This window comes from Anoplophora glabripennis, unplaced genomic scaffold, assembly GCF_000390285.2.
Source record: "Anoplophora glabripennis isolate ALB-LARVAE unplaced genomic scaffold, Agla_2.0 scaffold92, whole genome shotgun sequence".
Classification (NCBI taxonomy): Eukaryota; Metazoa; Arthropoda; class Insecta; order Coleoptera; family Cerambycidae; genus Anoplophora; species Anoplophora glabripennis.
In genome coordinates this window covers 805,267-828,185 of record NW_019416269.1, presented here as the reverse complement: position 1 = coordinate 828,185, position 22,919 = coordinate 805,267, and the positions used below count along the sequence as shown (strand labels likewise).

General features: G+C 32.7%; 1 protein-coding gene across 1 annotated transcript in view; it reads right to left on the bottom strand.

Annotated features, from left to right (window-relative positions):
• Positions 1 to 22,919, bottom strand: part of LOC108903293 (autophagy-related protein 2 homolog A) — a 48,158-nt gene that overhangs the window by 17,560 nt on the left and 7,679 nt on the right. Inside the window, exons 7-20 of the mRNA XM_018705416.1 lie at positions 19,281 to 19,435; positions 19,064 to 19,222; positions 18,742 to 19,012; positions 18,392 to 18,682; positions 13,556 to 13,768; positions 13,229 to 13,504; positions 8,228 to 8,409; positions 7,703 to 8,017; positions 7,297 to 7,644; positions 4,491 to 4,681; positions 4,247 to 4,434; positions 3,924 to 4,167; positions 3,557 to 3,857; positions 134 to 726 (exon numbers count right to left, since the gene is read on the bottom strand). Coding sequence (XP_018560932.1) covers positions 134 to 726; positions 3,557 to 3,857; positions 3,924 to 4,167; positions 4,247 to 4,434; positions 4,491 to 4,681; positions 7,297 to 7,644; positions 7,703 to 8,017; positions 8,228 to 8,409; positions 13,229 to 13,504; positions 13,556 to 13,768; positions 18,392 to 18,682; positions 18,742 to 19,012; positions 19,064 to 19,222; positions 19,281 to 19,435 — 3,727 coding nt within the window. The remainder of the gene's footprint in view (positions 1 to 133; positions 727 to 3,556; positions 3,858 to 3,923; positions 4,168 to 4,246; positions 4,435 to 4,490; positions 4,682 to 7,296; positions 7,645 to 7,702; positions 8,018 to 8,227; positions 8,410 to 13,228; positions 13,505 to 13,555; positions 13,769 to 18,391; positions 18,683 to 18,741; positions 19,013 to 19,063; positions 19,223 to 19,280; positions 19,436 to 22,919) is intronic.

Here is a 22,919-nt window from a genome sequence, read left to right as displayed (position 1 = left end):
TTTATAAAAAAAAAAACAAATAAAGATATTGTATGACAATGATTTTTATAAGCTTTGATAACAATTTCTCAAGAGCATACTTGGTTCTAAAGTATAGGCCTATGCCGCTACAAAAATTTGAATATCACTTTACCTTGTTAAGTTGCAGCTCCATTAACACACTGTGATCCCTACTAGCACCACCCCTCAGTGTCCATGGAATGTTTTCCAGTTTCTTATCCGCAGCACTGGTTATATTCACAAAACCTGCATCTCTATTAGAAAAACTAATTGTATCCAACTTTGTATCAGAGAAGTTAACAGTCTTCTTTTTACTCTCTTTATCTGGCACCTTAAAATCATTCCCGCCGTACATGTGCCAAACAATAGTCATTTCACAGAGAGTGTATCTCATGTTGGGAGTGGGAAAGTGCTCCGGAGTTTTTAGGGCATCCATCCTACCGACGGGTATCGAGATGAAGTTGTCTATGATATGCACGGGCTCGTTGGTGAACCAGATGATCTCCGGCTCGCCACTCTTTGGGAATATCCCCAAATCCTCGTCGTTATCTACTATACAAAACTCGTCATCATCTTCAACCTCGCAGGTACATACCTGGTAGGCAACATCACCTAATTCGTCGGTTACTTGAGGTAGGGGCATGGCGGGGGGATCCTGAGATAACTGGTGCTCGTCGGGGAAGAAAAATAGTTTCGCTCCTCCCCTGGCAAACGTTTCAGGATCTCCTAAAAATCCATTTCAACCAAAATGTTACTTGATATTGGTTTACACAGGTGAATTAATCGTGAATCAATTAAAAAATATACAGGGTGATTCACAACTTATCCAAAAATTTGGGAATAGATGAGACATGAAAAATGAAGTCAATATCATAAAAAATTTTTTTGTAAAATCCTTATAATTTTCGAGAAGTTGTAATATTTTAAAGCCTTACATAGCTGGGCTACTGTAGTCTCTCCTCATTCGCGTTGTGTGCTGTACACAATTCGCACTCTCTCTCCACGTGGTCCCAGGCACTTCCGAATACTCAAATCCGATTTTAGTAGGTACTACATTACTTTTCCAAGTGTCAAAAATGGGTTACGTGTATAACAACTCCGAGTTGATGGATATCGAATTTATTATGAAGCAAGACAACCTTTGTGTTATTGTGAAGCATTTGTGTTATTTACAATGCAAGGCAACATTTGTGTTAGTTCGTAGAAACTGTGTAAGATGGGTCCAGTTTACACGTCGGTGGACGAAATTTTGAACATTTGTATTTGTATGTCAAATTATTTTATTAAGTAAAACCACAAATTAATTTCAATAAATAATTAATTGTAAATTGTATTTGTAAGAGTCCCCTGTACATCCAAATTATTATTATTTTTTTTTTGATAAGTTCTGATTCACCCTGTAGAAACATACAATTTTTTCAAAATAAATATAAATATAAACTAAACTATATATTATATAAATATTACTTTTGATTCTCATGTTCCATTGGTATTCCTTAAAATAATATTAAAGTGCATATTTGCATTAGTAGTTCTGACACATCAACAAAGGCCAGTAGTAATGCCATGTTATGCGCTAACACCCAGTGGCAGCGTTAGTTGCTTAAGGGGTTACACTTAGTTAGATTAATCGAAATGAATTTTTTTAATAGCATATTGTTTGAGGAGGTACTTTATGTCAAGAATATTTCCACAAAATTTCATAAAAATCATAGCATTCATTAAAAAGTTATAGGTACTTCGAGAGTGCTACATCAAAAGATTTGCGTGCAGCTCGATAAAGGTTATAAAAAAATTTATTTTAAATGCAAAACTCAGAGACGTCAAATTTTAAACATGATTTTGTACTTACTTTGCCAAGGAAATGCTCTCTCAATTTTTAATATTTTGTTATGAACAAATTTTTAGTACCTCAAAATATACAGTGATTTCACTTCACTATACGGCTGAAATCTGCTTTATTTTACAATTTTCTATAAAATGAGTCAGCAACTGAGACGAGGTATTTGATGATGAAGCACTTAATTGAAAGCAAAACACTTGGATTCAGTTAGATGGAGCCCCCGCGCACAATGGTCGGCAAATGCAAACATGGTTAAAAGGAAATTATGGATATCGCTGGATCGGACATCTTCCACCAGGATATAATGAACCTAAGGTACCTGGTATAGGTCCAGTAAAATCGCCACCACATTCACTCAGCCTTAATCCTACGGGTTATTTTGTCTGGATATTTTTGCAAAATAAAGTTTATGGTAGATCAATTTTTCTCAAGAGACAAATTGTGGTTAAGAATAGAGAAAAACTGTAATCTCTTCAGGGAAAATCATGTCATGAAATCTTTCTCTATACATAGCCTGATTAGATGTCAAAAGTGTCGATGCAGAAGGACTTCATTTTGAACAATTGTTGTAGACTCGTTACTTGATTATTTACTCGACCTATTTGCTATTGTTATTTTATTATTAAGTTTGACATTTTTTTAAGTTTTTTTATTTTTTTTTTTCAGAAATAATATTTCTATAAGAAACGGCCAGTGGCATATTCTTGTTTTGGGAAAAGTACGTCACTGGTTAAAACTACAAGTTTAATATTTCATCAAATAAGACTTAAGAAAAATTCAATAAAACGTCAAAACAAGCCCAAATGTCTCGTAAACAGTTGCTACTATTAAAAAACACGAAGGAACATTTTTCATTAATTTAACGTAACAGTACCTGAATTTAAGATAATTTCTACAAAAAACCGCCTGTGTCGTATATTTTTCTTGGGAAAAATGCATTATAAAGATGTGACAGAAAATATATTTTTTTGTACCACGTTCCACAGGAGTTATAATAACTTGTCCGCAAGTCTAACAGTTGCAAGGAAAAAACAGACGTGGGATTCAACAGGGTTCCAGGAAAAGGCCCACGGCAGATTGTCGCCAAGGACCGGATAATTATACCTGCGAGCGACTCCACACCAAGAAGACTCTCCAGCAAACGCTCGCTCCAACAACACTTCTTTTTCACTAATTTTGTTTTCAATAAAAATACCTTTATTTTACCGTTGAGAGTTTTATTTTGCTGCATACCATAAGCAACCCTCAAACTTTACAATAAATATTTATTACACTGATTAAAAAGCAATTTATGAAAATCACATAATTTTTCGCAACTAGATAAAATGTATTTCCCCTTAAATGCAAATAAGAAAAATAATTGTAATGTGCACACTTCCTTAAATTTTCCAAATTACAACGTCTTAGAAGAGATGTTTGTTTATTTATATGCAACTAAACTCTGGTTATGAGTACCGATATGACACTAACAGCACTTATTGAAATGACCTGGTTATGACAAGAGACAATGAGCTTTGTCATTTTATAATAATATTCAAATTAAGGATCGTATTTGTTACTTAAATTTTCAGATAATTCGTATTCATAATGTTTACTGTTATATTACTCACCTTTTCAAATGTTGTTTGGATTAATGAGAAAAAAGATACATTTTAATTAGTAATTAAAACTAATAATTATATTCTTATGACAACCAATTTAAATATAACCTACCTTCTTCACATTCATTTTCCTTCATGGCGTCCGTCAACATAGCGTTTATATACTCGTGTTCGCTCTTCGACAGATTAGTGACGTCTTGCGGTTCCACATTGACTAACTGCTGCTCAACCTGGTGTTTGGGACTAGAGAATGGGGTTTTGTCGGATGTCGCTGGCGAAGAACTGATGATGTCTCCGTCTTCGGCAAAGTATGTTATTAATTGCATTAATGCCCGTCCACTATCGGAGCATGTGTGAATATTCAGGATGTCATTTGAGGCACGTAAGTCGATGTGAGGGTTGATGCCGCTCTTCTGAAATAACAATAAAAAATAAATAAAATCGATTAGATCGTTTCATCAAAATCAGCGGTTTATTACCTTATCGTTTGTTTTCAAGCTCAGTTCAAATAGTCCCAGATCGATAACGTTGACATAGTCCCTTTTTAAATCAACGGGTGCAGATGATGCAATCCCGTTTCTTGGAGGGGCTTTTTCGCTCAGGAATAATCCGCACTCCTCGAAAATAAAGCGAAGAGTGGAAGTATTAGCTTGAGCGGACAGATGAGATGACATGCTGAAATTCCCCACTGTTATGGCACACCTTATCGGCATATGTAAGGGTCTAAAATAATAATTATTGTCAGTTATGAAAGAAGAAATATTAGCGAAACAATTTCACACATTCGTAGCTGAAATGTTACCTGTAATCAATGGAGCAGTCCCAGAGATGTAGATGCAATTCAATTAACACATCTTTTGCATGATAACCAGGAATAGGGTAATCTTGCGGATTAAAGAAGTCCAACATGTGTGATATCCATGTGTTGGGTTCATTGCACATTCGATGTCTTAAAGTTGCTTTGTTTATGCCCACAGCCACTTGAATCGTCTGATAAAAAAATTGTTATTTAACAAACTGCCAGTAGTGTCATGAATTATGTATACCTTTACGTTATGAGTTTCATGACTGGCTTGAATTTTCATTGCGACAGTTAACATCTCTCGGTTTCCACCCCTATTTTTGGCGGTTGCAAGCATTCCACTTTCAGATTTTTGGATAGTGCAATGTAGGTGCCTACCCGGTGCTGACCCGACCTCCTTTAGTGGAGGTCTTACATTTGGTATAGTGATCATATCTAATTAAAAAAAAATAAATATTAAAAGAAAAAAAACTTTTCTATAGTTCATATAAAAAAATTACATTTTCTTTTGATATTACAAAATTTAAGTTTTAAAGTTCAATTTTTATCAAAAATTTTACAATTATTATCAATTTAATCATTAAATTTATTTTCTATATTCACTTTTTTAATAATATTTCTAATTATTATATTTTACTTAAATAGCTTATTATTAGAGCTAATGAACTAACGATACACACGTCGTGATCCATTAGTGTGGAAAAGTTACACTACCTCATTTATTATTTGATATACATATATTTTAACATATTGACATTTATGTATAAAAGACAAAGACAAAGACTATATTTGCTGTAGACAATTTAGCATATCACAAAAAGTATGGTGCGAAGACCAACCCAACCAGTTTATTAACCAGAACATGAATGCCTGGCCAGTGTGTACTCGATCTGAATCATCAAAATTCATATTGTATCCGCGATAATTTTTAAGATGCAAGCGCACCAAGCGGCGAAAGCAGTAAGCTCCGAGACAAGGTAATTTTGACATTGCCGTTCATGTTTCACATTCATTTGAGCAACATTTGTCTTATTTGCCATTATTTATTAGTAATTTTGTTATCAAACTGCGGTTATTTGATTTTTGTGTTATTTTATAGGTTTCAAATATTTCATAAATAAATTTTAAGGCAAGTATTTATGTCTACTTTATTTGTCTCTAGCATTACAATTTAATTTACATTTTATTAGGTTATAACTATGAACTTATCCGTTGTGGAATACATTTCCTATTTACATATATGCCAACGAAAACTCTCGTTGTATATCAGAAGGAGAGGCAGTTTTTAATGCTGGTACTATATGGGAAAATGGGCAAAGTTAATTTAAATTTAGAAATTTATATTATGTCTGCAAACTAGTGCCCTTACTTACTAACCCTCATGAAATTCAGGGAATATTATCTATCGGCAATAATATTTTGAAAATTTCTTCAATGGTTTGATGAAAACTTAATTCTGGATTTTTCTTGGACCATGATGAGCAACCTTGAACTGAACAATAATAATTTGACAGTTTCTTCTTTCTATCCATAATTGCTGAAATTCTCCTCAAACTATTTTCTTAACATAACAGTGTTCAAAAAACGAACACTAAACACAGTTTTAAATAAAATACAAAACGAAATGTCACACACAGAAGAAATGTTTACCTTGTTTGTTTACCTGTCAATCATATCGTCCTTTTTATCACGTAGAGGCATATGTGCATATTATGAATTTTATAGGAGAGATAAAAAACGAAAATATGTTCAACTTACGTAGTTGGTACTTTTTTATTTAATTATCAAACTCATATTTTCGAATTACACCTAACAAAGTATATGTTACAACATTGACATACAGCAGCGTATGTATCTGACAGTGTATTTTTAAAACAGTGATGTTTGCACATACACCTATACATGATACCTGACTTGGTTTATTAAAGTAATATATGTGGTTAACTAAAATAAGGAAACTTTCATTTATCCTAAGAAAAGCTGATAATATAACAAAAATAATTTTTTGACCAAAAAGAAACTAAATTTTGCAGTACACTAAAGTATGCAAAAAACATCCAATATTGTAATGTTGCATGGTGACAGAGTTCCTAAAACACTAACGATAAGTTTATTCTTTTGTCTGTGGCGAGGATCTATAGAATTTCTAATATTATGGCATTTTTACAACTGGGGTCTCTCCCTGACACAGTGAAACTAAATCCTCATATTTGCGCTTCGGTATGTTTATAGGTGCACTATTTAAAGGGCAAATTGTCCGGCATAACTGAATTTTTCATTTTTTGGATTATACACCACTATGTGATGAAAGGGACGATATACAGCTCTTACGCTGCAATTCTTATAAAGCTTCTAAAGTTTAAGGTACGGGCACTCTAACGAAGCCGTACTTTAGCAAACTTAAGTGCTTTTAGCCAGGGCACTGATTTTTAGACACTAGAGTAGCAGACCCCCAGTGATATACAGGGTTCAGTTGAAACACACAAAAACGTTTAAAGTAATGCAATTTTTTTTTAAAATCAAGTGCTAGTATCCAAAGTGCGTCTTAGGTCAAACAAAAACAAATTAGAGATTTGAACATTAACCTGAATTAAAAAATAGAACTCACAATGGAAAAAGAGCAAAGATCTCAACATCTTTCTTTGATGTTCCCTGTAGGGAAAAGGAAAAACGCGAGAAACGAAAAAATCAGGTGACTAACGTCCCTGTACCGCAAGTGAAAAGGGATTTGGCAAGAAACGCTCCTTCAGGACACTTTATAAGGATCTATAGCCCTCTAAACATGTTAAAGGGAGATAATGGTAGGTCAACTCCACCTTAAGCTAGCCAACCTGAGTAAAATTTACATCATGGCGCCCATCGTGGGGCTATGACAGAAGGTCCTACCTAAATTTGCGACAATTTCATTGATTTTTTCTAATATTTGGTTTCCCCTTGTATCTCAAATATCAACAAATTACATACTTTGCCACAATAAAATAATGGACCATCATGTACCATGTGGCAATTCGTAATGTCAAAATTGATGTAAAAACAAAACATTTACTTACCACAATGATGAAGTTGGGAATTGTGAACCTGCACACAGACATAACCCAAATCATTGTCACCCTTGTATCCACTAACTATGAAAATATTGGCATCTTCCAGACCCAGCAGGAACTCTCCTTGCTGTCCCGGTATAACATTGTTGGTCGTCACGTCCCTCACAGGTGGGTTCAAACAGGCCAAGCCCTGACCAATTTGAATGTTTAACACCAAATAGCTTTGTCCCTTGCTTTTATTTTCGGTTTCTTGGGGCTGATACCTGCTTGAGAACTTCATATGGCTAGCGCAGGTTGAATAGAAAATATTGCCACCAATGTCACTCGAATCTTCTTCACTATCACTTTCCGATTCTAAAAAAATTTTGAAAGAAATAGTTAAAAGTTAATAATATTAATACTATTTATTTACCATACTGAATTCCACTTTTGCACATTTTGAAAATGTCTTGCCCTTCGGGGGCAAGACCAGCACCGAAAGCACCAAAATTAGAGTAGGTGGGGGTGTCATACAAGTTACTTTTGGGTTTTGGGGCGCTACATTCCCATAGTAACAGATCGTTATTGATTCTATTATAGATGAGTTCATAAATATGTTTTGAATGTAGCTGCACCGAAAGCATCGGTAGAAATACTTCCACCTGGATCTTACAATTGTCCGTGGTGGATTTTATGAATTCATCAATTTCCTGTTTATCGCCTGGCAAAATTAACTCTTCAGCATCATCTACAAAATAAAAGGATTCAGTTCGAAAGGAAGACGGAGGATTAAATGAAGATTAATTTTGTTTTATTGGAAACTTTTCTTTTGATACTTAAACTTAGGTAAAAATATAAGTATAACACAGATTCCAGAATTAAGTGAAAATTGTTTATTGCAATTTTAGTAATTTTAATTTTATATTTTTGGTAAAAAAATGATTCAAGTGTTACAAACCTTTTTGTGGAGAGTGGGGAGTATCGCTTTCGTGTACAACCCTTTTTGCACTAAACGGTCCCGGCTCCTCATTTCTTTGATCCACAAAGGCACCGTAAAATGAAGTAGTCATGGGATCTTGCTCTGGTAAATTGTACTGATCTGCATCCTCATTTTTTACAGGAAACACCTTAATAGTCAGTCTGAAAACAAATGATATACCCTCTATATACAGGGTGTTTCTAAAATAGGGTTCCAAACTTCTGCTGCGTTTATAACTCATTAAAATAAGCCAAACAGTTCCTATTAACATGTGCCCTAAAACGCACCCTTAGGAAGTTATATGCCCTTAAAAGGGCTCAAACAAAACTGTTTTTTTTTTCTGTTATTGACAAAACGGTCGCAAATAAATAGAAAAAAATGCGTCCCATTTAGGTTGGTGAAGGGGGTTGTCGGCCCGTAATTTTCTTTATTTCAATTTTTTTACAATTTTCTCTACGGATTTATAAAATCTTAACAATTTTATGTAAAAAATATTATCTTTGTCCAAATCGATATTTCCAATGGTTTTCGAGTAAATTGAGTTTGAAAATTACTCTGCTCTTTAAGTTATTAGGCCAAAAATTATAAAAATCTGTTTACCATGGCAAATAAAAGACTGACGTTGCCACAACGCTTAACAATTTAAGTTATTGATAAACTGCCCATTGGGCTTTGCAGTTTAATTTATTTATTAAATGAGCGGATCCTTCATAACTGCAATTTATTTGAAAAAAAAAAACAGTTTTGTTTAAGCCCTTTTAAGGGCATATAACTTCCTAAGGGTGCGTTTTAGGGCACACATGTTAATAGGAACTTTTTGGCTTATTTTAATGAGTTATAAACGCAGCAGAAGTTTGGAACCCTATTTTAGAAACACCCTGTATAACTACAACTCGATATTGAGGGAGAACCCTTTTTAAAGAGGAAATTAAATTTAGAAGAAGTTCGACTCCTAAATAAAGAATAAAGAAATGACCGAGAGACGCTTCGTGCCCCTCAGATCACTGTTTTGTGGTTCGCAAGGACAGCCTTGTGTAATGCTAATTGGTTTTTCTTAACCCTTTCACTGCTCCAGACGTATTTATTCGCTAAAAATTTATAGAGCTCAAACTACTCCAGACGAATTAATTCACTTGAATAGTTAAATTGGATCAGGCTGCTCAAACCGTATATATTCGCAACCATGCGCATTAGTGACTCGGTTGTTGCAACTGGTATAGGGAATTTTTGTGGACGGAGCTTATAGCAATTGTGGCAATTATTTTTATGGAAAAGGAGGTACTGGTAATAATGCCAAGATTGTTAATCTCTTTTTCAGTTTCTGCTTTATAATGAAATATTAATAATTAAACTATTACAATTATTTTGAAACGTTGAAACATATTTTAATTTAATTTAACACAACATAATGTAAAAATATAAGTAGTCTAACTGCTCCAGACGAATATATTCGCACGCGGTAAATTTTCGCGCATGGCGCGGTAGCTACGTTCAGACGTATTGGGCAGCGAAATAAAAATATCTCTCCTCATATACTTGTAGGAAATTGAACGCTCTACAAAAAAGGTCTCTTACAATTTTTTCGTAAACCTCACCGTTTAAAAGATATTAAAGGTTGAAGTTTGATTATTTTTAAGACAAATTTCTATTTTGCTTATGAATTTTATAACTCGTTAACAAAAAATCATTATGAAATGCGCAATTCATGGTATTGTAGGAAATTAACTGCTTTACAAAAATGGTCTCTTATGATTAGCCCACCCTAATATACAGTGTGTCTGATTAAGTCGGCACCATATAAGTATACTTTTTTATTATTGGTTTTATGAAAAAAAGTTATTCTTATAAAAAGTTCAGCATGTCCTAAAACCGATAATAAAATAATCAGATTTCAATTTTTTGCCGTCGTATACGAGGTTTGTTGAANAATAATCAAACTTCAACCTTTAATATCTTTTAAACGGTGAGGTTTACAAAAACATTGTAAGAGACCTCTTTTGTAGAGCGTTCAATTTCCTACAAGTATATGAGGAGAGATATTTTTAACGAACAGTTGATAGAGAGATATGAATTTTTTTTTCTAATACTGTGGAAAAAATGGAAAACTGTAAAGCGGAAGACCTTCCTATTAAGATTAAGAGCCCATATTTGGAGAGAATTTTCTAGAGGTGTCTAGCAACCTATTTTTCAGAGTATAAAGTAAAAAAAAATAGTCGATTTTTTTTGCCCACCCTAATATACAGTGTGTCCGATTAAGTCGGCACCATATAAGTATACTTTTTTATTATTGGTTTTATGAAAAAAAGTTATTCTTATAAAAAGTTCAGCATGTCCTAAAACCGATAATAAAATAATCAGATTTCAATTTTTTGCCGTCGTATACGAGGTTTGTTGAAAAATGTAAATTTTGCTCAAGAGTAAAGTACCTTTATTTTTTTACAATATCGACAATCGTTATTAAGAAAAGTTGATCCTAATAGAAAACTACGGTGAGATATCCAATATTATCCATCTACAATTAAAAATAATCTTTAATAATTTTTGAGTATAAACATAGTAGGAAATAAACAAATAAATTATAATTTAATTTTGCAAATCATAAAACATTTATTGTATTGAAAAACATGATAACCTTTAGATTCATTGGTAAGTTATGTAACAATTTGCTATTGCATTAAAACAATTAATGCAAACATAATATAATAATTTGTTTTACAAATGAAAAGTTAAACAAGTTGACTAAAAAGTAACAATCATAACATTATTTGCAATTAAATAATTTGTATTTTGCTTCAGTTTAATTTCCCTTTGTTTTAAGTAGTCCCAAAGGAAATAATCCAGACGGGTTAAGTCTGGAGATCTAGCTGGACAAAACATATCGGAATATCTATGTAACAATTTCATTGAAAATAGTTTCAAGATATTCCCTAACAGCTACTGTACTATGGCATGTAACACCGTCTTATTGAAACCACATACGTTGATGGTCTTGTAGGGACAATTCGTCTATAAAGTCGTTTCATTTTGTAAAAGTTATAGATGACGTTCACCATTCATTAACTGTTGAAAAAAATATGGTCCTATTATTTTCTTCTTGTAGATACCACACCACACGTTTGTCTTGAAACAATATTGGTCACGAGTTTTGATTGTAAAATGGGGATTACTAATGACAATTTTGTGAACTGAGGAGCATTTGAGGAGAATGTCCCTTCAGAAAAAATTATGTCTTAATAAAGACGGTTTTTCTTCTAACTTTCCTTGTATTAATGAGGAAAATTCAAACCGTCTATCAAAATCATTTATTATTTATTTATTTATTTATTTATTTTTTAATATTTGTCATTCTGTACCTCTACTTACAATATTTTCTAAAAAAGACATTCTTTTACTCAAAGATATTTTTGGATGTTCTACAACTGATAGCATCACTTGTAATTCCGTTTCATCATCTACAAACCGATCCTGGCGTTTTTTATTAAAATTATTATTGACACTTCCATAAGTCTTAAATTTATTTAAAATTCTCATAACTGTTGAATGTTAAATATTCCTATTCGGATGTCTGTTATTAAAAATTACTGCTGCTTCTCGATAAGTTTTATAATTATCTCTCACAATCAAAACTATTTCAATTTTCTTCTCAGAAGTTAATTGAGCTGCCATTTCTTGTATTTTATAAATTGTAACTAGCGTTTTGACATTTGCTATCAAAAATTCATTTGTTTGTCAGTGTACAATTTTTTTAAAAAAAAAACACCCTCTACGTCCAACAGGAGCCAAGATAAGAATTTTTTTTTAAATCGTAGCGCAATTGTTTATTAATATTAAGACTTGAATTTTTCGCAAATTAAAGTTTACGACGTAAACTATGATTTCCCGTAGATTGCATTGAAAAATGTGGAAAATTAACGACTCATGAGCCCTTTCAAGAGAAGGTACTCGCTAAGTAAACTGTCCGGCGGCGTGGTGGTGGGGGAAGCTCGTCCAAACGAGTCACACGCGCAAGAAAAGTTAATTCCAAAGTTCAAATTGATGCGCGCTGTAAATTTTGCAATATCTCGGCTTCTATTCATCATAGAAACTTATTATTTTTTTTAAACTGGGGTAGCTCGACGAAAAAATAACAATGGGCATATTTACGAATTCGTAGAATAGCCCTGAACCCCAGAAAAAATGCATCTTTTATACTTATCTTTTTTTAAATTACAAAAATGTCAAAAATTATTGTTAAATGAAATATTAATTAATTTCAATTTCGGAATTATTTTACTATTATTAAATAAATAAATGAAGCTATCGTTATTTTATATTTAAATGCAAATCATTTTGTTTATGTTGTACATCTTAAGCTGTGTTGGAGTGCCTAATACAGCCTAATCTGCATAATTATTTATGTTTGGTGTTCTTTTTAAGTATTACTTCAAAAGCGGCAGCTTGACGCCGGACGGCCTAACCATTGCAAACAACAAGAAACAATGTGCAATGCGGGATATGATTCCCGGAAGAGGACCATGACAGATTGGCGCCAACGACCAAATACTTATATTACTCCACATCAAAAAGACTGCAGCGAATATATTTTTCTCTACTTAATGTTCAATAGAAACACTTTTATTTACCGTTGAGAGGGAGAGTTTCATTTTGATGTACACCGAAAGCAACCCTGACATATTTAAAATAAAGTTTAATTTTATACTTGTTTTATTTAATATATAAAAAATGGGGGTATTTATACTATATCATATTATCGAGGGATCCCGTTTATACCGAGATCCCGCGGGATTTCAATGTCAAGTGCCGCAAATACTGGATTTTCAATTCATTTCGGGATTGCAAGCCCTAGTTCCGATGCTTCTTTGATTATTTTTTATATTAGAATAAAATCAGTATTATTGTACTTTGTCACATTCGACTGAACAAATATTATTAATAATTCAATGAGAATCAATATATCTACAAATAAAATTTTCCACTGACCTTGACTGAAGAAGTACATCCTGCATAGATGAAGCAAACTTTTCATCGAATCCAGCCTTTCCGATTGGCAAACCAACGCTGCTCTCCGATTCGTAATAAACTATATCCAATCCCCTACTTTGTATATCGTACTCCTGGAATATCTGACTAGTTTGGAAACTTGTGTGCATCAGCGCCTCGTATAGCACCAGGGAAATGTAATCAGGCCTGACGTGTCTCTTCCACCAGGGAGTTCTATTCATGTCATGTGGAGGGCGAAAATCTGGTATCGGGAATCTGTAAACTATAAATTTAATATCCTACAAGAAACTTAATATATCAATTTACCTTAATTTTATATAAAGGGCTGGTGACGTAATTTTCAGATCTAATCTAGATTCTACGGGAGTCTCTGTCTGGAGCTGTTCAGGCCGAGAATGAGTACCCCAAGGATTGTATGCACGTTTTTCCATGACACATATTGCAGGGGGATTTAATAGGGCTGTTATTCGATCCGCAATTGAAATGTCGAGGTCCACCATACATTTGTTGAAAGATATGCTAGATATGAAAAAATGAAATTATTAAAACAAAAAATAAAATATGCAACTTTTAAAAAGTTCAACATACAAAATCAAACCATCCTGTGTATCTGGGAACAAATTAAATTAAAATAATGATAGTTTGTTACGCAGAATGTAAATAAAACAATACAAATCGACAGTAAAGCTTCATATCAGTGTGTGCCAGGAAACGCCCTGTTTTCGAGATACAGGGTGTTAAACTATGACAAATCAATTTGATTTCTTTTACAAAATCGATTTAAATTAAAAAAAAGTATTGAAACGATATTGTTCAATTTTGGCATGCAGGGTTGCCACCTTTTCAATTTTAAGATACGGGACACAACTTTTTATCTTTATTATTAAAAACCAACAAAAAAATGTATCTTTTTTTGTAAAACATATTCGACCTTCAGTCTCGTTTAAATAATAAATAAATAATAATTAATATATAAGTTACAGGGTGTTTGGAAAAGTTAGTACAAAATTTATGGAGGTGAAAGTAGAGCCACAAATAGTAAAAAAAAGTGTTCCTATGAACATTGGTCCTCCGGAGCACCGTTACTGCGATATGGCCCTTCGAAAGGGTCTTATTCTTTGGATATTTTTTAAAATAACTTTCTTTCTGATTAAGATAATGGGATGAAAATTGTAGGTAATAATCATACCATAAGGGTTTTTAACTATTATAAGTTTCATCAAAATCGGAATTTTCTAACTACTCTTAATAGAAATTTTTCAAATTTTTTTTATTCCTTTGAATTATCAACCAACTAATATTATTTTTTAATGAATTAGACTTTTTTGAAGAAAAAATGTACCTACTTTTTTTTTCAAATTCTGCATAGTTTAGTCAGAAAAAATTATTTTTTAAATAATGTATCTCAGAACACAAACCTTTTTAACATTTTCATATAGTAGGCATCTTTTATGATGACAGTTTCATTGTAATGATACTAATTGACTAGGGTTTCTAATTTCTCGGCCTACTTTTTTTCTCGGGACTCGAGAATTCTCGACTAGGAATTCCCGGGAATTCTCGAATTCTCGAGAAATTTCTAAAACTTAAAAATGTCATAATTTTGATATTGCAATGTGAAATATAAACATGCTATTATACTTAACAATCATCATTAACATTTATTATTTATTCAGTATTTTTATTAATTACTTATGTTTCTACCTCTACTAACAAAACTAGATTAAACTTTGAGTATCTTCTTAAAAACCTTTAACTTGTTTTTTTATTGAACACTTTCATTATACTTATGTTTATTTCAATGTTTTTGAATCATAGCTTTCTTCCAATAATTATTAATAATCATTAATCATGCAGTCCTTTAATTAAACAAATAGTAAATAAGGAATTTAACCGAAGAAATCTTAAAAAAACAAGCTTTAATTTAAAGATACAGAAGCGTTCTTCCTATTAATTTATGACTTATAATCACAATCCTTTAATTATTAACAAAACAAAAATAAAATAATCAACTAAACGAACAGGAACTAAATATTTTCAGAATCAACATCAACATTAGGCTTATAATAAAATTTCTACACAGACTTATAACTAGGTATATTAAAAAAATAAGAATCATCAAAGTAAACTAAAGCCTTAAAAACTTAAAATAAATAAATCATGAGCTAGTCGAGAAACCACTTTAACCGCTCAGTTATTTATCGAGAAACGAACTGAACGCATGAACGAAACGAACTCCAGCTCGTCTCGAGTAAGGCCAGATGTCCCGGGAATTCTCGCTTCGAGAAGTTTCGACCAGAAACCCTATAATTGAAGTCACTTTCGTGTGCCATAATTTCAATTCTTACGTTTGATCTTAGGTCTCAGTTGTGATCTTTGTGCTTGACTTTGCATTTCATTTGATTTTTTTATAACCATGAACCATCATGCTTTTACTAATAGTGAATATGTCGATATGTATTTTATTTATGGTTTCTGTAATGGAAATAGTCTGGCGGCTCAAAAATTGTATCGGCAACGTTTCCCTGACAGAAGGCAACATTCTGCAAGATTGTTTGGTAAAAATTCATACTAGAACGATGGAATCAGGTGCCCTATCTCCAAGATGTTGTGAATTTGGCTGCCAGAGGAGGCATAGGCTTGACTTAAGACGAAATAATTTTAGGATTTTTTTAACGTAATCCTACTGTGAGTGTAAGAAGAGTGTCTGCTCATGATGGTTCATGATTGTAAAAAAATGGTTGTTTGGGTTGTTTCCTAAGTACGAAAATACAGGACTTTTAGCGTCCCGTATGAACTAATGGCGGGACGCTGGACATGTGACCTAAATACGGGACGGTCCTTTGAAATACGGGACGGGTGGCAACCCTACACGTAAATGTAGTTTTTGATATTGTCTGCAAATGTATAAGCATGAAACAGATTAATTACATTCTAGGAGTGGACGTAGTAAGTTTTTGTTCACAATTATTTTCTCTTCAAAGCTATTTTTAATTAACTATTATGAAATGAGTAAAACGGGTTAATAAAAAAGTAAAATAAAACAAAATAATAAAGAAAAAACCACTGGCAAAATACAAGTTCAATAAATGTTTTTAAAAGCTCTGATCATTTTAAAATAAAACAAAAATGCTCTTGAGTCAATTCTAACTATTTCTGAATAAAATATATTTATTTTTGGTCAATAACTGCAGTTATAGTCCTTCCCAAGTCAGTTGAATATGCAAAAAAAAGTCTGGTAATAAAATTTAATGAGTTTCATAGGCATCCCTAAAAAAATTTTCTGCGAAAGGTAAAAAATTATAATAATTTGTATATGTGTAGAAAATTTATATTACAAGTTCATTTGGCCAACAACATATTTTAATTATTTATGTCAAACAATTTTATTATATTGGTGGTAAATTTTGTTTTGTTCCGTTTCAAAAGGACTCCAAAATGCCATGTTGTGATAATATTAGTTAACAAAATATCCCTCTTATTTCTCCCTTTCGTAAAACTTGTAATATGAATGATTGATAGAAGGTGGCTATAATAAATCAAAATTGCCTGATTCACACCAAATTCCGCACTGGTGCACTGCACTGCTGGGCAATTTATGAACTACTTGTCGCCTGCTGTGATTTATTGCCCAGAAGCCCAATAAAACTGAGGTCATTTCTACCACCTGCATGTTTAGTTCGACCAGACCTATATATGGGTATGGCTAAATAGATATGGAAACAAATTTTTCAAATATTTCAATGCCGAGTTGCTGCTTAGCGACCGAGCCTGGTACATAGCTTGAAATTATAGAATTGACTTCGGAAAAACTATAATAGAAATTATGTCAGTCCCACTATCAACACTCAAACAATGGAACCAGTATTTGTTTATCAAAGCAGGTCAGTGTTCCACTTGAAAAAAATGAGGTAGAGTAGTGGCCAGCATAAATAGATCATCCTTTGTAATACAGAGCCTTCATAAATGATTACAAGCCACCTGACCATGAAGCTTAGGCAAGCAACATTTCACGGCTGCTACTAACAATTCAAAATCCCTAAATCATAGAGATAGCAATAATAATGATTCGTTTACAATGAACAATGGCAAACCATTACGTTAACGCTCGAGATAAACACGATCGCTGATTGGTTGCATAAAATCTCGTGAAAAATTACACCAATCACCAGCCGGTGAAACAGAATGTGTGTTTTAATGTAATCTTATTGTTTTAATTTTATCGAAATTTAATTGCCAGCATGAACGAAATAAAATTACTGTTCTAAACAAAATTACTGGTGGCTTGTAATCATTTATGAAGGCTCTATAGAAAATAATTTTAAAAAGTGAAAAAATTTATTGGTAGAACTTGTTACAACTTCTTTTAACTGTGGTACTTTATTAAGGAATGTTTTTAATAAATGTTCTATTTTCTAAACGGTAATATTTCCAAATAGTCAAGTGTGCATTTTTGCAAGACTATTGTAAAGTGGGCAGAAATTTGGAAAAAGTAATCACTCTTGCATTATATCACGGACAAATAATTTTTTTACATAATAGCATTCAGCACTCTTCTCCGACAGAACGGAAAAATTTAAAATACATTTAAAAATTCTGTCGTTAATGACAAAATCATGCTGTGCTTCAAAAATAGTTGAGTAAAAGTATTTTTAAAGAAATTTTAGCATCTCCTATATCAGAAACCACGTTTCAAAAACATATGGAATATTTTTTTGATTAAGCACATTGAAGTACATTTTATAAAAAATGTTCCCTCTGATTTTTTCGCTAACTGTGCGGTACAAAAGGATATGGGAGCAAAAATGTTCAAAACATGCAGACGTGTGTAAGGGGAGGTTCTGTGGTGCCTGTGTTTGAAAATGGTGAACAAGCCCATTGTGCGCACAATAGAAAAACGGCTGCGCAACTTTCGAAAAATTAGTGCATGGGTTAGAGGAAACTTTGCTTATAAACAGCTAGATTTTATCAGTTCAGCAATGACGTCACAAAGTAATGCTTTTCGATGTCCGGAGAACACTTGTAATTTTACGATGTTATGTTCTAGTATGTTGATGAGCAGTCTATTAATGTATTTATTAAAAAAACCTGAAGTTCGAAAAAAAAATTGTATCCTATATGTTTATGGAATGTATCACTTACGAAATGTCTGTTCTAGGACCACTGTTCCTTCTCGAACTACCTTTCTTTGCAGTCTTTTCGATATGTTTGAAGTTCATTTTAAAGCTAGGTTTGGCAGTGACAGGACTAGCCGTTTGCAAGGAAGCAGCATCATCGAACGTTAATAAAGGTACGTATTCCACAGGACCCTCAGGAGCAGCATAAAGACACTCGAGGAGCTCCATTTTAGCAGCGATGATCTGGGCAGTGATTGAAAATGCAGAGAGAGTTGTCTTTTCGTCGCCCTCGATCTGAACTGGTGCAGCTAACAACCTAAAATGATAAAATTTAATATTTTGTTTTTTTTTTTGTTATAACTAGGAGTTGCTTACCTTAAGTGATTCAGACTGCATGCCTTCTCGAACGTGGCCTTGGTATTTTCAAAATCTTTATTCCCATAGGCAGTGATCACCATTTGTCCTAAGCTGCTAAAGAAATGATCGACAGTGCGTTGCATTTGATGTACACTGGGGGCGGCCAAAATGTGATTGGAATCAGCTGGTTTTACAAGTAAATCTTCGTGTAGTAATACCGTGGCTAGCGATGCCAGTCTTATTTGGAAATGAGAGATCTCGGCTGTGGGGTCTGTTTCTATGTTGTTTACTGGAGGAAATAAGTTATAATTATTCGTTAACTTGAGTCGTTTTCACTTACTTCTTCGTCTTGTCCGATGGCTTTGCTCCGTAACCGAACTTGCTATGCTAGAATTTGTACTGGATTCCATACTACTACTGATGCCAGATAAAGTACTGTCATACATTCCACCAACTGTGTTCCTCATAGGTAGGAAATTGTCATCTGTGTCACTCTCGTCTGGAAATGAAAATAATTTATCCATAAAATAAAAAATGTATGTATGTAAACATTTTACCCAGTGGTGCTGTAGACCATCCGTGAGCACCTTGTAGACCACCCACATTGAAATTTGATAGAGACTGTAACTGATGTTGTAAGTCTTGCTCAACACGTTGGTAATCAAAACCTGTCATTGGTCTCTGCATACATTTGGTTCTCGGTGCTACGTTACTATAAATAACAGAGTATTGTAATAAACCAGGGTTTATCTCTGAATGTCCAATTTTACAATAAACAGACAATCTGTACAAAAATATCATTGTTGTGCCTTCGAAATGCGACGTGCATATTTTCAGCAAAACACGTTAAGTCTGCACATACGATAAACGACATCAAACCGCATAATCTGGTTAAAAACAGCCATTTTCTATAGAAATGTGACTGTCTGTGATAAAATTAAAAATAATTCTTAAATTAAAAAGCTGAGAAACAATTTTTTTGACTACACTGAAAAATTTGATAAAATTCACGTCACATTTTGAAGGTGCAACGATGATATTGTTTGTCATCAATTTGGCACGATGATTTCAAAAAAAAGAAAATATTGATATTTTTATTTGTACACAAAAATTATAATGTCATTTATTAATAATTGTTTTATGGAGCCAAATATTTTCCAATGACTGTCAGTTTTTTTGTATCAAAATTACAGCATAATAGCTGAAACTAGTAATAGGCTGTTGAATATAGAATTTTAAAAGGAACTATGACGTTCAAGATATTTTATTACATGAATCATTCAAATGGACATTTTAGATAAATAAACCGTGGAGTGCTATTTAATTACAGGGTGGAAATTGGAGATAGGGTTGAAAATGCACCCCTTTTAGTTTTTTAATTGTAGCTCGAAAACGAAGCAAAATTTCGCTATAGTTCATAGGAAAAATTATTTAGAGAATTGAATTTCCCATCGAAATAGCTTATTTAAAAAATTTAAAAGGAACATTTTTTGCAAAAAAATCGTTAATAAACAATTTGAAAAAAAGCAAAAAACTCGATTTTCTGATTTTTTTTACTTTTTTGTCTAGTTTTTAAAATAAAAAATTTGTATTCGGACATTATTTGAGGTTATAAACAGATTTGTTTTATAAGGAACTTTTTATAGTGACATTTTTCGATAGTCAAAAACAAAAGTTTCTCCTCTTGTCAATTCCATCTGTGGACACACTGTATATACATTATTAATAAACTTTATTGTACTTAAATTCTCAAGATTTTACTAAATTATTTTATTAAAAAAGTAAAAAAAATTTAAAAAATCGAATTTTTTGCNTGTCATTGGTCTCTGCATACATTTTGTTCTCGGTGCTACATTACTATAAATAACAGAGTATTGTAACAAACCGAGGTTTATCTCTGAATGTCCAATTTTACAATAAACAGACAATCTGTACAAAAAATATTTTCAGCAAAACCTGTTAAGTTCTGCACATTCGATAAACGACATTAAACCGCATAATCTGGTTAAAAACATCTATCTCATTTTCTATAGAAATGTGACTTGTCCGGGATAAAATTAAAAATAATTGTAATTCTTAAATTAAAAAGCCAAGAAACAGTTTTTTGACTCCAATGAACAATTTGATAAAATTCACGTTGAACGCGCAACGATGATATTGTTTGTCATCAATTTGTCACGATGATTTGAAAAAAAGGAAATAAAGTGTAAACTCATTTTAACGAATCTTAAGGGATCGGGTATAAAGAATTTTTGATATGGAGGGAAGAAGGAAAAATAACCAAATTTCACCAATTACAATAATTTCCAATTTTATTATATACTTTCAATAGGTAAAAATTTAATTATTCCAAACACATATATTCTGTTAACTTTGTCTGACGTTTTTTGCTATGCCAATATTTGTTTTGTATTTTCCTAAGTATTTTATGCATGTCTTGGGATGTGGTGGAATCATCTTCATGAAACAATAAGAATTTTTCGATGAGTTTGGCGGCATCAAGTGCTTGTTGAACAGTTGGTGATGGTTCAGAATCGTCCACTTGACCATTTTCATTTTCTTCATTTGGTTCCTCTTTACTTTTTGACATTGAATCAAAGTCTTCATCAGTGAGTGAAGCGGTTGTGGCCAGGTCCTGATCTATATTTTCGTATGTTTGTAAATCTTCGCAGAAATGATTTGGTTGTATGCTGAACTGTTTAATCCAATCAATCAGTGGTAGATTGTCCTCACTACCAAACTGCTCTGTTTCTACTGTCTGACTGTTACATAGTCCCACGTGATGAAAAGAATGCTGTATGGTTGCTGCTGTTACCTCTTTCCAGGCTTCCGATATGAAATTTACTGCTTGTAGTATATTAATCGAGATTTTGCCGTCAGTTTCTATCAGTTCCATCAACAATTTCCTTCTATAGTGACCCTTTAGACTTTTAATCACACTCTGATCCATCGACTGCAAGATACTGGTTGTATTTGCTGGGAAAAATGCTAACTCTATGTTTCGAAGATTGGTTATAAAAGGGTGAGCAGGGCAATTGTCTACTAGAAGTAGACTTCCTTAATTTTTTAGTAGACCCTGCAGTTCCGCCTGTAGAATTGCTTCTTTGTTTTTCCAATTGGTAGCAACAGTAGATGGACTGAGGTCTAAACGTCTTACAACATCACTTTTCTTTTCCCTTTTTCTATCGCATATATCAAACAAACTTTTTCATTAACACATAACACTTTTCTTTTACTGGCCATATTGACAGATCCAAAGTTGGTTTACGACTACTGATAAAACACAATAGGTGCCTAGTGCGTTTAGTAGTCCTAGAAACAATGTAATCCAAGAGTAATGGCACATGTGTTCGAGGCAATTAACAAAAGCAAGGCAGTTGTTTACGTCCTCAGGGTGTCTTTCTTAGAAATTTCGGCACCTCAAAGATTTAGTCGGAACCTTTTGTAAGCTGATTATAAAAACAATTGCACTATTAAATACTTCTGTAAATATTTGCTGGTGTCTAAATATGAACATATTTCTTCGTAATAAAGAATGGCTGTTGCCCTATAAAGAGTGTATTAATGTATGGATTTTGACGTAAACCAACCAAATTGACTTAATTTCTATGTTATAGGTAGTTTTTCGATATAACGAACGACGTTATAATGAGTTTACACTGTAGTGATACATTTATTTTTACACAAAAATTATAATGTCATTTATTAATTGAATCGGTGAGTTCGAAAACTGTACAAGTCCAAAATTGGATATTATAAATGAAGATAGCCATTTTGTATAAAACATGTTCCCTCACCGAGTGAGCATGAAAATCATTACTTAACCGTTAACCGTACAGCACTACACTGTTTGGTTATTTAAAGCTTAAAATTAAATTTTTCTCAATATTCAAATAAAATATACACCAGAATATTACTACATCTTAGTCAAGTGTAGGTACAGTGTGTAAAAAAGATGTGTGAACGTGAGGGTTACAATGGTGTTACCTATATAAGTTTATTGTATTGCCATATTTTAACATTTTTCAAATCATGTCAAAAATATAACTTATGAAAATGTTTAAGGAGGGATTGTATATTTGACTACTCATATTCGACATCAGGAATATATTAATAATACAGCCGAATACCCATTCATTTTTAACACAAAATTCTAATTGAAACCGTAGGAAACAACCGCTGACAACCGTTCACTA